The 16,000-nt window shown below is 47.5% G+C and overlaps 1 protein-coding gene across 1 annotated transcript; it reads left to right on the top strand.

The window, feature by feature from the left end:
* Positions 1-40: 40 nt before the first annotated feature.
* On the top strand, positions 41-13,330 carry LOC120938039 (probable serine/threonine-protein kinase DDB_G0277449). Its single transcript, XM_040351699.1, has 8 exons — positions 41-1,675; positions 3,685-3,758; positions 6,163-6,333; positions 6,949-7,103; positions 7,479-7,617; positions 10,097-10,276; positions 10,465-10,596; positions 12,884-13,330. The coding sequence occupies exons 1-8, from the start codon at positions 334-336 to the stop codon at positions 13,040-13,042; spliced, it is 2,352 nt and encodes a 783-aa protein (XP_040207633.1). The 5' UTR covers positions 41-333; the 3' UTR covers positions 13,043-13,330.
* Positions 13,331-16,000: the final 2,670 nt, after the last annotated feature.

Genomic DNA, 16,000 nt, shown 5'->3' on the forward strand with positions numbered 1-16,000 from the left:
TGCGCGCACGCATATATCCAGACTCCCTGCAGCGCTGTGACGTCTCAGAAAACGGACATGCACGAGCGGTCACGTGACCAGGCTCCCTGCAGTGCTCTGACGTCACAGCAGCTTGCTCCAGCTGCCAATAAATAGCTCCCCCAAGGAAGCTCTGTCAGTTGAGCGCTGGAGATTGCAGTGAGCAGACGTGTATTTGTGTGCTACCTGAGTATTCATTGTAGAACAGTGAAAACGTTATATAACCAGTAGTTTAATTTTTTAGTGAGAAAGCGAAGGATCTATTATTAGCTACATCACTTTTCTTTTATTGTAAGATATTATTTTATATTAGAAATGGTGGATTCTACTAGAAACACCCGGAAGGTTTCCTTTCAGAAAACACCTGCTGAGATAGAAATGCTAAGGACGCTGTCCTTGACAAAGTTCCGTGCTTTAGATTCTTTCAGAACACAAACGAGACTCTTTAAAGAACTAGATGACATCCTCAAGGAGCAGAATTCTGATGAGAATGCACTGCAGGCACTGAGGAGAAGAGAGAAGGAGGAGTCAGAGAGGTCCATAGAGAAAAGAACCAAGGCGAAAAGGAGAAGAGAGGAGGTAACAGAGTGCCCCGCAGAGCAGGCAGATGAGGTTCAGAGGAAGAGGAGAAGAGCAGAGGAAGAGGAGAAGCCCATAGAGAAGAGAGCCAAGGCACAGAGGAAGAGGAGAAGAGAGGAGGAAACAGAGTGCCCCGCAGAGCAGGTAGATGAGGTTCAGAGGAAAAAGAGAAGAGAGGAGGAATTAGAGAAGCCAGTAGAGAAGAGAGCCAAGGCACAGAGGAAGAGGAGAAGAGAGGAGGAAACAGAGTGCCCCGCAGAGCAGGCAGATGAGGTTCAGAGTAAGAGGAGAAGAGAGGTGGAATCAGAGAAGCCAGTAGAGAAGAAAGGCAAGGCACAAAGGAAGAGGAGAAGAGAGGAGGAATCAGAAAGTCCCATAGTGACAAAAGCCAAGGCACTGAGGAAGGGGAGAGAGGAGGAATCTGAGAGGCCTGTAGAGAGGACAGCCAGCGCACCAAAGAAGAGGAGAAGAGAGGTGGAAACGGAGTGCAACACAGAGCAGGCAGATGAGATTCAGAGGAAGTGCAAAGAGGAGGCATCAGAGAAGCCTATAGAGAGGAGAGTTAAGGCACTGAGAAAAAGGAGAAGAGACAGGGAAACAGAGTGCCCTGCAGAGCAGGCAGATGAGGTTCCAAGGAAGAAGAGCAGAGCGGGGAAACCAGAGAGGCCCGCAGAGAAGAGAGCCAAAGCATCGAGAAGGAAAAGAGAGGAGAAAGCAGAGAAGCGAGCCAAAGCTCCAAAGAAGAGGGGGAGAGAGAAGGAAACAGAGAGCCTTGTAGAGAAGAGACGCAAGGCTCCAGGTAAGAGACAGGAGGAAATCGAGAGCCCTGTAGGGAAGAGAGGCAAGGCTCTGATGAAGAGAAAGAAGGAAGCAGAAATTCATGCAGAGAAGAAACACAAGGCTTCAGGGAATCGAGAGAAGGGAACAGAGCACCCTGCAGAGAAGTTAGACAAGACTGCGCAGAAGGTGGATGAGGAGAAAATTGAGAGACGTAAACAGGAGATAATGGAATGTTTAATTAAAGCTAACAAGGAAGCAGAGAGATCTCGGCAGGAGAAGAAAAGAATGGAAAAAGAAGGTAAGTATTTTTTATAATTTAAATTGTCATATAGTACATAGGTGAGGAAAAAAAACCTCATAGCTGTACATCTGCAGTGCGAGATCTAAGGTGTTAACACCAGGTGCAACCAACTGTGTGGGGAAGGGATGCACTGGAGAAAAGAAGTGATCCGTGTTTCAGCTTAGCTAAAACATAAGATCTCTCTTTTTCTCCCTGACAGATCAGCGGTCTGCCTTGTTTACATAGGCAGAAGGCTGACCTGTCTCTGCACAGAACGATCAGCGGGTCAGCCACTGATTGGCTCCCGCTGTGTGAAATCACAGTGGGAGCAGTGCTCCGGCGGCGCGCGTGCGCCTCCTAAGCCCAAAATCACGTACCTGTACTTGGTTTTGCGCAGCCGTGTCGCCCTGCCGCAGTGTAAGTGTGGTGGGTGGTGGTGGTGCTGGTTAAACCAGCTTAGGTGACTCAATGCCTACCCAAGCAATGTTGTGATTAATAAAACAATAGGAGACCCAATTAACCACTTAAGACTATTATGCAGGTTAAGAACCTTGCCCCTTTTTGCGATTCGGCACTGCGTCGCGTTTACTGACAATTGCGCGGTCGTGCGTCGTGACTCCCAAACAAAATTGGTGTTTTTTTCCCCCACAAATAGAGCTTTTTTTTTGTGGTATTTGATTACTTTTTGCTATAATAAATATCCCCCAAAAATATATAAAAATACATAATTTTCCCTCAGTTTAGGCCGATACATATTCTTCTACCTATTTTTGGTAAAAACAAAAATCGCAATAAGCGTTTATCGATTGGTTTGCGCAAAATTTATAGAGTTTACAAAATGGGGGATAGTTTTATGGCATTTTTATTAATATTTTTTTTTTACTACTAATGGCGGCGATCAGCTATTTTTTCTCATGACTGTGACATTATGGCGGACACATCGGACAATTTTGACACTTTTTTGGGACCATTGTCATTTTCACAGCGAAAAGTGATATAAAAATGCACTGACTACTGTGAAAATGACAATGGCAGTGAAGGAGTTAACCACTAGGGAGCGCTGTAGGGGTTAAGTGTGACCTCATGTGTGTTTCTAACTGTAGGGGGGGGGCAGGGCTGGACGTGTGATGTCGGTGATCGTTGTTCCCTATATCAGGGAACAGACGATCACTGAAATTGCCACAGTGAAGAACGGGGAAGGTTTGTTTACACTCACCTCTCCCCGTTCTTCAGCTCCTGTAACCCTAACCCGCGGCGATTGGGTCCCGCGGGTGCGGTCACAGAGCTTCGGACCGGGTTGCGTGCGCGCGCCACCCGCGGCTGGGCTCTTAAAGGGGACGTGTATATAAATACGTCCATTTGCCAAGCTGTGTCATTCTGCCAACGTATATCGTCGTGCGGCGGTCCTTAAGTGGTTAACAATTAACCATGGGACAGACAAGCTTAGCAGAAAAAACACATAACACCTTAATAAACAGACAAGAGCAAGAGACCACCAACCACAAGGTGGCTTGCTCATAATGTTAAGAACTTCCATGAGTCTCTCAGTCTGAAAAGGTGGAATAAACTTCTCTTCATATGTTTCTTAAGGGAGATTGCTGACAAACATTACTGTTCCATTTGAAGTAATCTAAGCAACATTCTCAGCACCCATTAAGTAACTGTCCATTATTTTCTCCGTCACCCTGTGCCCCTAATACACACAAGGGTAACTTATAATAGGGGCCAGTGGAGCTGAACCTGGAGTTTCCTGACCTCTCTAGGGTAAGCTGGGTTCCATGGGCCCCCCACACAAAGTGCCTCCCATCACAAGACTCTTGTCAATACAGCATTTTGGCATCTGTCATGTAGGTGGAGACACGCTGGGTATGGAACCTTTCTGGTACTGGAAAGTCGGGTTAGCTGTGCATCTGCCGTTTAGCTGTTTTCTCTATTTTGGGGGTTTCATTGCCAATAGAAATAAGTAGAGTAGTATGACTTTTATGAGGACATGGTAATTAATTTGTTTTTTCTTTCTCTCTCTACAGCACGTGTACCAGGTTGCCTGTATCCAGAGAGCTTCATCTTCCATAAAGTACTTGGAGTGGGATGCCATGGGAAGGTAAGTGACCAAACAGTAGTACGTAAACAGGGGGGGGCACATTATGACCATGGAATACTACATGGCACGTGCAGCATAAGCATGTATGCTCAGCTCAGGCTTTGGGGGAGGGGGATGACGTACTGAGCAAGGGGAGCTGTACACCCTTTAACAGTTTAAAGCTGAACCCCAGGATATAAGAAAACATTACCTTTGTAGTGTGTCTCTCTCTCCACTGGAAATTTTCAAATGTAAGTCCACCTTATTGAAAATCTGTAAGGTGACCTTACACTGGACACCCTGCCCATCCCCCGCAGTCAGACACCAGGATGCTGCTTCATCGGTCTGGGGATTTAAAATCTCTGCAGCTTAATCTCTTATCTGTACCTCTCAGCATATATGAAAAAGAGGCATTCTAATTGGTCAGCACTGTCACATGGACAATGCCGACCAATTAGAATCTGCCTAGCCTGTCCTGTCAGTGAGGAGAGCAAGTCATGGGGAGTTCAAATCCCCAGACCGGTGAAGCAGCTTGCCAGGGTGTGACTGCGGGGGATTGCGGGACTCGGGTACAACGGGATCGGGGGAGGGAGGGGATCCAGTGTAAGGTCTTCTTACAGATTTTCTGTAAAGCTGAACTTATATTTTAAGTACAAATTTTTCCTAGGAGGTGATGAATCGGTGATATTATTAGCCTATCCCAGGCATCCGGCATTCCCCTCTGCTGCCCCATGACCCTCAGCATCCTCCTTTACAATGCAGGACTGCTGATTGTGCACTATATGGGATGACACTGGAAAGCTGTGACCAGTTGGACCATGAAGGGAACAGGCTTTGGGGGGAGTGGTTGTTCTCTGCAGAGGAAACTTGCGGCAGTATGGAGTAAGGTTTGTACATCACCATATTCATCATCCCCTGGGCACAATGACCCATTAACCCTTGCAGTGTCAAGGAGGACTCCACTGTTCAGCTTTAATGCAAAGTGTCAAGTTGGGTTGTATACTATGAGAAAATCATGAGAAAAATTCTGTATGCGGCATGATCATTCGATTTTCTTATAGTGTGTATGCTATAACTTTTGACATCCAATTCAGACTTTCCAAACAAAATTTTCCTAATGCCGCGTACACACGGTCGTTTTATGTGATGAAAAAAAATGACGTTTTTAAAAACGTCACTTTAATTGACCGTGTGTGGGGGAAAACGTCGTTTTATGTCTTCTAAAAAACGACCAAAAAAAATTGAAGCATGCTTCAATTTTATGTGTCGTTTTTCAAAACGTCAACTTTTACTTCACAGAAATTGACCGTGTGTAGCAAAAATGTCGTTTAAAACGACGTTTTTTCATCCGCGCATGCCCAGAAGCTACTTATGAAGCGAGCTTCAATGGAAAAACGTGGTGAAACGTAACCTCGCTTTGCTAGAACATTGTGAGAAAAACGATGGTGTGTAGGCAACTTCAGAAAATGTCGTTTTTTTTTCATCACATAAAGTGATGGTGTGTATGCGGCATTAGGGACAAACTCCAACATTTTTCTTGTAGGTGAACAGAACGATTTTTGTTTAAGGTGTACTGTTTTCGTATGAGAAACATTTCGATACTGCGTTTGATCAGAAACAATAAATAACAAAAAAAGCCTTTGTCGTACGGGAATTTTCATACATTAGTTTCATCCTCAGTTGCTTGCTGGGAAATTTCGAGGAAAATCGGATGATCATTTGCCCAATTTTCTTATGATGGTTACCATCATATGTGCCCACCAGTGCAGCAACCAGTCAGAATCCACTGTGTACAAGTCTGACTTCTGCATAGTGAATTCTGATTGGTGGCTTGGGGGTTATGGCACCTGAGAATTAGTCTGCTGTGTTGAACAAGGTAAAAGACACTAATGCCGTGTACACACAGTCGGAAATTCCGCCAGCAAAACTCAGATGTAAACTTTTGGTCAGAAATTCCGACCATGTGTATGCTCCATCGGACTCTTGCTGTCGGAATATCCGCCAGCAAAAGATTGAGAACAGGTTCTCAATTTTTCAGACAGGAAACATTCCGATCGTATGTAGCAATTCCAACGAATGCTCGGAAACAATTTGACGCATGTTCGGAAGCATTGAACTTCGGCTTGTCATAGTGATGTATGCGTTCTTGATGGGCAAAAGTTCAGAGAACTTTTGTGTGACCGCGTGTATGCAAGCCAAGCTTGAGCGTAATTCCGTTGGAAAAACCATCCAACGTTTTTCAGACAGAAAATCCGATCGTGTGTACGGGGCATTACAGCAGTTGGTCATATTTCCACAAATGGCAAATCCAGCAGGACAGAAAACAAGGGGGAAAGAAAGATAATTCAGAATATGAGGAATGGCTAGTAATGATGTTACAACTAGAGAACATGGAAATGATAAACAAATTGTCCCTTTCTTATAGGTGATGCTGGCGACCCATTGTGATAGCGGAAAACTGGTGGCTGTGAAGATCGTTGAAAAGCGAGGTCTAGTTTGCCAAGACCGGGACTTCATCATGAAGGAACGTCAAGTAATGAAAATGGTTATGGGCCACCCATATTGTACCCAGCTCTATGCCACTTTCCAGTCAGAGGTAAGTCTAAGTTTGGATAGATAGATAGATAGATAGATAGATAGATAGATAGATAGATAGATAGATAGATAGATAGATAGATAGATAGATAGATAGATAGATAGATAGATAGATAGATAGATAGATAGATAGATAGATAGATAGATAGATAGATAGATAGATAAAGAAAGAAAGAAAGAAAGAAAGAAAGAAAGATAGATAGATAGATAGATAGATATTTGGATGGGTAGATATTTGGATGGGTAGATATAGATAGATGGTTGGAAGGATGGATATAGATGTTTGGATGGATGTACAGTATATATAGATAGATGTAGAAAGTTAGCTGTAGATAAATAGAAGTTTAGAAAGACGGATATAAATTATATACAGTATATATGTAGATATACATATGTTTGGATGGATCTAGATAGATGGATTGATACAGATAGAGGTTTGGATGGATGTACAGTATATGAATATAGATAGATGCAGATGGATGGATGGATGGACAGATATGGATATAGATCAATAGCTATAGAGAGATGTTTTGGATAGACATCATGTAGTGTGTTTTGATGAAGAATTATAACAGTACTTTCTTTTATATCTTCTAACCTGTCTTCCCTTCCCCAGGATCATCTATACTATGTGATGGAATTTTGTAGAGGAGGAGATCTGAGAAAACGGATTGAATCCAAGAAATTATGTGACCTCCCCACCCTGAGACGTCTGGCAGCAGAACTCCTATGTGGTCTGCAGTTCGTGCACTCTAAAGGCATACTTCACGGGTAAATAACTCTCCTATAAACTTCAATCGTTTTACAATTCTCTCCTCTTCTTTGCACTGCCTCTTTACCTAAACAATTCCTGATAGGCGCGTGCCCAGGCAGCTGCCTGACATCGATTTCTGCAGCGCCATTTATAAATGTCCCTACAATGGTTCATGCCATGCTAGGGAAGTGGTTAATGATCATACTTCTCATGTAGTGCAATCAGTTAATGAAAGATACGATTATTTCCTAGATTGTATCATTCTGTTGTGTATGGGCAGCGCTAGTGAAGGGAGTGTTGTAAATGTTGATCCCTCTATGGGACAATAATATTGGGAAATGGGGGGACAATTATCTGAACTGCAGAGCTGACAATTTTTTTTTTCTCCACAGTGACGTGAACCCTGATAACATTCTTCTGGATTGCAACGGTCATGTGAAATTAGCTGACTTTGGTATAGCAGAAGCCAACATGTTTGGGACCGAGACGAGAACTGAAGAATCTGGAACAGAATTATACATGGCCCCTGAGGTAAGTAAAAGACTAATCATCTGAATATCCATTGTGTCCATACAAAGGGCAATTATCAACCAGATTAGACCTGTATTAAAGAGAACCTGTATACATAGAGCAATAAAAAATCACATTAGATCAAGAGAACCTGCATACACAGAGAAATTCTAGATACAACTGGGGGCCAGATTGGGATAGGAGATACGACGGCGTATCTCCTGATACGCCGTCGTATCTCTAAGGCCGGCCGGTCGTATCTATGCGACTGATTCAGAGAATCAGTTACGCATAGATATTCCTAATATACGACAGGTGTAACTGTGTTACACCGTCGGATCTTAGGCTGCAATTCCAGGCCGGCCGCTAGGTGGCGCTTCCGTATCTTTTACGCGTCGAATATGCAAATGAGTAGTTATGCCGATTCAGAAACGTACGACCAGCCCGGCGCATTTTTTTTTAACGTCGTTTGTGTTCGGCTTTTTCCGGCGGAAAGTTACCCCTGCTATATGAGGGGTATGTGCGGCGTATCCTATGTTAGGTATGGCCGTCGTTCCCGCGCCAAGTTTTTAAATTTTTACGTCGTTTGCGTAAGTCGTTCGCGAATACGGCCGGACGTAATTTACGTTAACATCGAAACCAATGACGTCCTTGCGACGTCATTTGGAGCAATGCACGCTGGGAAATTTTGCGGACTGCGCATGCGCAGTTCGCTCGGCGCGGGGACGCGCCTGATTTAAATATTATACGCCCCCTACCCGGCGAATTTGAATTCGGGCCGGGGATTTACGCTACGCCGCCGCAACTTTACAGGCAAGTGCTTTCTGAATAAAGCACTTGCCTCAAAAACTTGCGTACTTTACTTAACGTAAATCAGATAGGTTACGCGGATCTAAAGATCCGCTAACCTATCTGAATCCGGCCCTAAACCTTTAGTTTGGCTCAGCAGCTGTCCAGTCCTGGGGGTCTGTCAGGATAAAAATCACTTCTTCTAATTTTCCTTCTTTGTTATTGTGCCCCGGCAGACACTTATAGCTCTGTGTGCATAGGGGGTGAGTCTGGACAAAATGTAATGGCTACTTTGTGACCACTACACAAAGGAGTAAATTAAGTCAAATGTATTAACCACTTAAGGGCCAAGCCTCTTTTTGAGATCCGTTGTTTACAAGTTAAAATCATTTTTGTTTTGCTCGAAAATTACTTAGAGCCCCCAAACATTATATATTTTTTTCAGACACCCTAAAGAATAAAAAGGCTTTCACATTGGGATTGCAGATGAGGCTTCGCTCGAATAACACCCCAGTGTGAAAGGGGCCTAAGACCCATGGGCGGAAGTGATGTTTGACGTTGCTTCCGTCATCCAATGTTATGGAGTCGATTGGGGGCTATCTTTCCCTCACTCGACTCCATGTCTCACGGGGCAAAGGACCCATCGTCTCCGTTGCTACTGATGGCTCCGATAAGCATCGGAGACCACCAAGGAGCGGCAGGGGTGGCACCTCTCCTGCCGCCGATAAAAGTGATCTCGTGGCGAATCCATTGCAGAGACCATATCTGAAAGCGGACCACCGGCCGTTTAGAAACATACTGGCCCAGATTCAAGAAGCACTTGCGCCCGCGCAACCATAGGTTGCGCGGCGCAAGTGCTTACTTGCTCCGGTGTAACGAGTGCTCCTGATTCAGGAACCTCGTTACACCGACTGCAGCCTAAGATATGACAGGCATAAGCCTCCTTATGCCTTCATATCTTTGGCTGCATTCTTGCGTTGGCCGCTAGGGGGCGCGGCCATTGTGATCTGTGTATAGTATGCAAATTGCATACTAACACCGATTCACAAAAGTTGCGCGGGCCCTGCGCACGCAAGGTACGGAGTTTCCGTACGGCGACTTTAGCATAAGGCTGCTCCTACTCATAGTAGGCGCAGCCAATGCTAAAGTATAGCCACCCTTCCCGCTCGTGAAATTTGAATTTCACGTCGTTTACGTAAGTGATTCGTGAATGGCGCTGGACGCCATTCACGTTCACTTAGAAGCAAATGACGTCCTTGCGACGTCATTTGCCGCAATGAACGTCGGGAAAGTTTCCCGACGGAGCATGCGCTGTTCGCTCGGTGCGGGAGCGCGCCTAATTTAAATGATTCCCGCCCCCGGCGGGATCATTTACATTAGGCGCCCTTACGCAGGGCAAATTAGCGTAGCGCCCGCGCAATTTACGGAGCTACTGCTCTGTGAATCGCGGGCAAATCGAAATATTTGCGTGGGCGCAGGGCAAAATCGTTGCCCTTTGCCCACGCAAATATTGCGTGGCTCTACCTGAATCTGGGCCACTGTGTGCTATCTGCTGCCATAACGACGGTATTTAACGTCAAACAGCAACCGTATAACGACGGCTGGCAGTTAAAGATGAAAACATTTGTGTGGAGGCTTGTTGTAAATGTTGTTGTTGTTGTTTTCCAGCCAGACATGTCCTGATCCTTCTCTCTCTCTGATTTTCCTGCAGATATTTAATAAACAGCCATTTGACAAAGATGTGGACTATTTCGCGTTGGGGGTCACATTATTTGAGGCAGCCTTTGGGACTTATCCATTCGACAAAAACAATCCTCGAGGTTCCATATCCTGTGAATCACCATATTACCCCGTCGGTGCCGAATGTGTCTTAGTGGACTTTCTGAACAAGGTAAGTAGTCCCAGCGGGACAAGCTAAATAGAAATATAGGCTGAGCCAATGAGTCTGTGTGCTTTAGAAATGCGGTTTGCGTTTTTGTTTGAAGCCGCAGGTATTTATAAATAGCCTTCTTAGCATTTTCATACAATTAATGTCATCTTTATGTGTCTGTTTTCTCCCCCCCCCCCCCCCCCCCATAGCTCCTATGCAAAGACCAGAAAAAACGCAAGGCATATATTGCTAATATACGGAAGCACCGACTTTTCAGAGGAATAAATTGGGAACAGCTGGAGGCAGGGGAGACGCCCGCCCCATTTTCTGCATGTCGGAAGGTAAGTAACAATTTAAGCATTGTGCATGGGTCCCATCTGGCCAGTCTCTTTACACATGGCTGGGGCCCATCATGACACTTTGGGGGAGTTCATAGAGGAAGAAATTACATTTGTGAGATGTATCATTGTGCTTAAAGACAAGCCGTCAGGACCAGATTCATGAAAGCAGGTTGAATATTCCATCTATTAGAATTGTGCACCATTTTTATTTCCCACATTCAATTTACTAGAATCTGACTCATCAGTTTGTGAGCCGGGGGGGGGGGGGGGGGGGGTGGAGTCAAGCCCTGACAGCGTTGTCTCCCAACTCCTGAGTGTGTATGACAGCATCATATAACAGAGCTCCATACATGCTTTTTACTTAGTTACAGGGCTCTGTTAATTAATATGTTGTGCACTGGCAGACCTCAGGAGAGATCTCACCCCGACTCTCAATCTGAAGACTCGTGGGAAGTGAGTAAAGAGAAATAAGTATAACCTTTAACCAGTTAGCAACCGCCCTATAGACGAAATACGTCTACAAGGCGGTTGCTTAACTCTGGGAGGGCGTCAATGTACGTCCTCCCAGAATCGCGCTCCCGCGCGCCCTGTGGGGCGCGCACACGGGAGTCTCCGTGACCGCCGGGTCCTCAGGACCCGGCTGATCACGGATCACGGTAAATCGCCGCTGATAGCGGCGATTTACCACGTGATCGCTCCGTCCAATGACGGAGCGATCACTAGTAAACAAACCGGCGTCATGTGATGACGCCGGTTCCTCCCTCTCCTCTCTGTACCGAACGGTACAGTGTGAGAGAGGAGAGGGGAGAGAGCGAAAGCAGCAGCAGCTGCTGCGGGCTGGATCTGTGACACATGCAGTCACAGATCCAGCCATCCATCCATCCCTCCCTGTGCAATACTCTGCAATGCCCCCATACTCTGCAACTATGCCCCCATACTCTGCAACTATGCCCCCATACTCTGCAACTATGCCCCCATACTCTGCAACTATGCCCCCATACTCTGCAACTATGCCCCCATACTCTGCAACTATGCCCCCATACTCTGCAACTATGCCCCCATACTCTGCAACTATGCCCCCATACTCTGCAACTATGCCCCCATACTCTGCAACTATGCCCCCATACTCTGCAACTATGCCCCCATACTCTGCAACTATGCCCCCATACTCTGCAACTATGCCCCCATACTCTGCAACTATGCCCCCATACTCTGCAATTATGCCCCCATACTCTGCAATTATGCCCCAAAATACTCTGCAATTATGCCCCAAAATACTCTGCAATTATGCCCCAAAATACTCTGCAATTATGCCCCAAAATACTCTGCAATTATGCCCCAAAATACTCTGCAATTATGCCCCAAAATACTCTGCAATTATGCCCCAAAATACTCTGCAATTATGCCCCAAAATACTCTGCAATTATGCCCCAAAATACTCTGCAATTATGCCCCAAAATACTCTGCAATGCCCCAAAATACTCTGCAATTATGCCCCAAAATACTCTGCAATGCCCCAAAATACTCCGCAATACTCCGCAATGCCCCGCAATACTCCGCAATGCCCCACAATACCCCGCAATACTCCGCAATACCCTGCAATACCACACAATACTCTACAATACAATACCCCACAATACTCTGCAATACCCCACAATACTCCACAATACCCTGCAACGTCGTCTATGGGGATTTTTAAGTAGCAAAGTTTGGCGCCATTCCACAAGCGTGTGCAATTTTGAAGGGTGACATGTTGGGTATCTATTTACTCGGCGTAACTTCATCTTTCACATTTAAGCAAAAGAATGAAGAAAAAATACTAAATTTGCCAAATTTTATAACAGAAACAAAGAAAAATTATTATTTTTTACAGAATTTTCAGTCTTTTTTCTCTTATAGCGCAAAAAATAAAAAACCCAACGGTGATTAAATACCACCAAAAGAAAGCTCTATTTGTGTGAAAAAAAGGACGAAAATTTCATTTGGGTACAGTGTTTGACTGAGTAATTGTCATTCAAATTGTGAAAGCACCGAAAGCTGAAAATTGGTCTGGTTATTAAGTGGGTTTACGTGCCCAGTGGTCAAATGGTTAAGAAGTGAGTTTGCACAACTTTAATAGTGAAGAGCCATATCCTTGCTTATGCACAGTGGTGACCGGTATATGACATCTCACAATCATATGGACTTGGATGGGCCATAGAGGTGGGGAAATGGCCCTATGAGGTCATAGAGGGATTTCTTCTATTTATTCATGGATTCTCATTGTTCTCCCTTTTTCCTTTTTTAGAACCTCGTAGAAGAAATGACGAAGACGACAATCGATCTGTATGGGGGTCTGAACTATAATTGTTTTGGTGAGAGGGAACAGGCATTGTTCCTGGGCTTTTCATTTATCAGCGATGAATGGAAAGCCATACAGAAACTGAAGACCAAAAACACCAGATAAAAGAAGAATCTAAACTGAAGACGATACAAGTTTTAGCTTATGAAAACCGTACACAAAACGTGTCACAAAAATGTGGGAGGCCAGGCTGGACCTGTAAGGGAATGGAGACCGAGTCTTTAAGGGAACTAGGCCGAGTCTACAAGAGGGTCAGGAATACAGATTGCTGGGTTGTGGAAGGATTCTGCAGGGAAGCAGGGATGATAGGATAAGTCTGCCAGAGGGAAGAGAGAAGTCTTTTAGGGAAATGTCTGGGGGGACACTTCCCTTATCTCTTGCCGGGGAAAGTCTGCCAGGAAGATTGGATGAGTCTGCCAGAGAGAAGAGATAAATCTTCTAGGGAGGTGTCTGGGGGGACACTTCCCTTATCTCTTCTCTCTGGCAGACTCATCCTATCTTTCAGACAGACTTTCCCCTGCACTCTGGCAGACTCATCCCTGCTTCCCTGCAGACTCCTTCCACAACCACGCAGACTCAGCCTACTTCCCTCAAGGACTCAGTCCCCATTCCCTCACAGTTCCAGCCAGGCCTCCCACTACAGACTGAAATTTATCACACGTTTTGTATCAGTTTGCCATAAGCTCCAATTTGTCTTCAGCTGCGCCGTACGCTTAGGGCCAGCGCTTCCGCTAGGCAATGCGCCGGAGGCAACAGTGATAGGGGGGACCAGGAGGGAACAGTGATAGGGGGGACCAGGAGGGAACAGTGATAGGGGGGACCAGGAGGGAACAGTATTAGGGGGGACCAGGAGGGAACAGCGATAAGGGGGACCAGGAGGGAACAGTGATAGGGGGGACCAGGAGGGAACAGTATTAGGGGGGACCAGGAGGGAACAGTATTAGGGAGGACCAGGAGGGAACAGTATTAGGGAGGACCAGGAGGGAACAGCGATAAGGGGGACCAGGAGGGAACAGTGATGGGGGGGACCAGGAGGGAACAGTGATAGGGGGGACCAGGAGGGAACAGTGATAGGGGGGACCAGGAGGGAACAGTATTAGGGGGGACCAGGAGGGAACAGTGATAAGGGGGGACCAGGAGGGAACAGTATTAGGGGGGACCAGGAGGGAACAGTATTAGGGGGGACCAGGAGGGAACAGCGATAAGGGGGACCAGGAGGGAACAGCGATAAGGGGGACCAGGAGGGAACAGCGATAAGGGGGGACCAGGAGGGAACAGTGATAAGGGGGACCAGGAGGGAACAGCGATAAGGGGGGACCAGGAGGGAACAGTGATAGGGGGGGACCAGGAGGGAACAGCAATAAGGGGGGACCAGGAGGGAACAGCGATAAGGGGGACCAGGAGGGAACAGTGATAAGGGGGACCAGGAGGGAACAGTGATGAGGGGGACCAGGAGGGAACAGTGATAAGGGGGGACCAGGAGGGAACAGCGATAAGGGGGGACAAGGAGGGAACAGTATTAGGGGGGACCAGGAGGGAACAGCGATAAGGGGGGACCAGGAGGGAACAGTATTAGGGGGGATCAGGAGGGAACAGTGATAAGGGGGGACCAGGAGGGAACAGTGATAAGGGGGATCAGGAGGGAACAGTGATAAGGGGGGACCAGGAGGGAACAGTGATAAGGGGGGACCAGGAGGGAACAGTGATAAGGGGGACCAGGAGGGAACAGCGATAAGGGGGGACCAGGAGGGAACAGTGATAGGGGGGGACCAGGAGGGAACAGCGATAAGGGGGACCAGGAGGGAACAGCGATAAGGGGGGACCAGGAGGGAACAGTGATAAGGGGGGACCAGGAGGGAACAGTGATAAGGGGGGACCAGGAGGGAACAGTGATAAGGGGGGACCAGGAGGGAACAGTGATAAGGGGGGACCAGGAGGGAACAGTGATAAGGGGGGACCAGGAGGGAACAGCAATAAGGGGGGACCAGGAGGGAACAGCGATAAGGGGGGACCAGGAGGGAACAGCGATAAGGGGGGACCAGCGATAAGGGGGGACCAGGAGGGAACAGTGATAGGGGGGACCAGGAGGGAACAGTGATAGGGGGGACCAGGAGGGAACAGCGATAAGGGGGGACCAGGAGGGAACAGCGATAAGGGGGGACCAGGAGGGAACAGCGATAAGGGGGAAAAGCGATAAGGGGGACCAGGAGGGAACAGTATTAGGGGGGACCAGCGATAAGGGGGGACCAGGAGGGAACAGTATTAGGGGGGACCAGCGATAAGGGGGGACCAGGAGGGAACAGCGATAAGGGGGGGACCAGGAGGGAACAGCGATAAGGGGGGACCAGGAGGGAACAGTGATAGGGGGGACCAGGAGGGAACAGCGATAAGGGGGACCAGGAGGGAACAACGATAAGGGGGGACCAGGAGGGACCAGCGATAAGGGGGGACCAGCGATAAGGGGGGACCAGGAGGGAACAGTATTAGGGGGGACCAGGAGGGAACAGCGATAAGGGGGGACCAGGAGGGAACAGCGATAAGGGGGGACCAGGAGGGAACAGTATTAGGGGGGACCAGGAGGGAACAGTGATAGGGGGACCAGGAGGGAACAGCGATAAGGGGGGACAAGGAGGGAACAGCGATAAGGGGGGACCAGGAGGGAACAGTGATAAGGGGGATCAGGAAGGAACAGTGATAGGGGGGACCAGGAGGGAACAGTATTAGGGGGGACCAGGAGGGAACGGTGATAAGGGGGGACCAGGAGGGAACAGCGATAAGGGGGGACCAGGAGGGAACAGTATTAGAGGGGACCAGGAGGGAACAGTGATAAGGGGGACCAGGAGGGAACAGTGATAGGGGGGACCAGGAGGGAACAGTGATAGGGGGGACCAGGAGGGAACAGCGATAAGGGGGGGACCAGGAGGGAACAGCGATAAGGGGGGACCAGGAGGGAACAGCGATAAGGGGGACCAGGAGGGAACAACGATAAGGGGGGACCAGGAGGGACCAGCGATAAGGGGGGGACCAGCGATAAGGGGGGACCAGGAGGGAACAGTATTAGGG

Source organism: Rana temporaria, chromosome 4 (assembly GCF_905171775.1).
Source record: "Rana temporaria chromosome 4, aRanTem1.1, whole genome shotgun sequence".
In the NCBI taxonomy this organism is placed as follows: domain Eukaryota; kingdom Metazoa; phylum Chordata; class Amphibia; order Anura; family Ranidae; genus Rana; species Rana temporaria.

Coding starts and splice junctions, on each gene's coding strand:
- LOC120938039 (XM_040351699.1), top strand. CDS start 334: ATGGTGGATTCTACTAGAAACACCCGGAAGGTTTCCTTTCAGAAAACA. Junction 7,104..7,478: donor TCTAAAGGCATACTTCACGG/GTAAATAACTCT, acceptor TTTTCTCCACAG/TGACGTGAACCCTGATAACA. Junction 10,277..10,464: donor TAGTGGACTTTCTGAACAAG/GTAAGTAGTCCC, acceptor CCCCCCCCATAG/CTCCTATGCAAAGACCAGAA.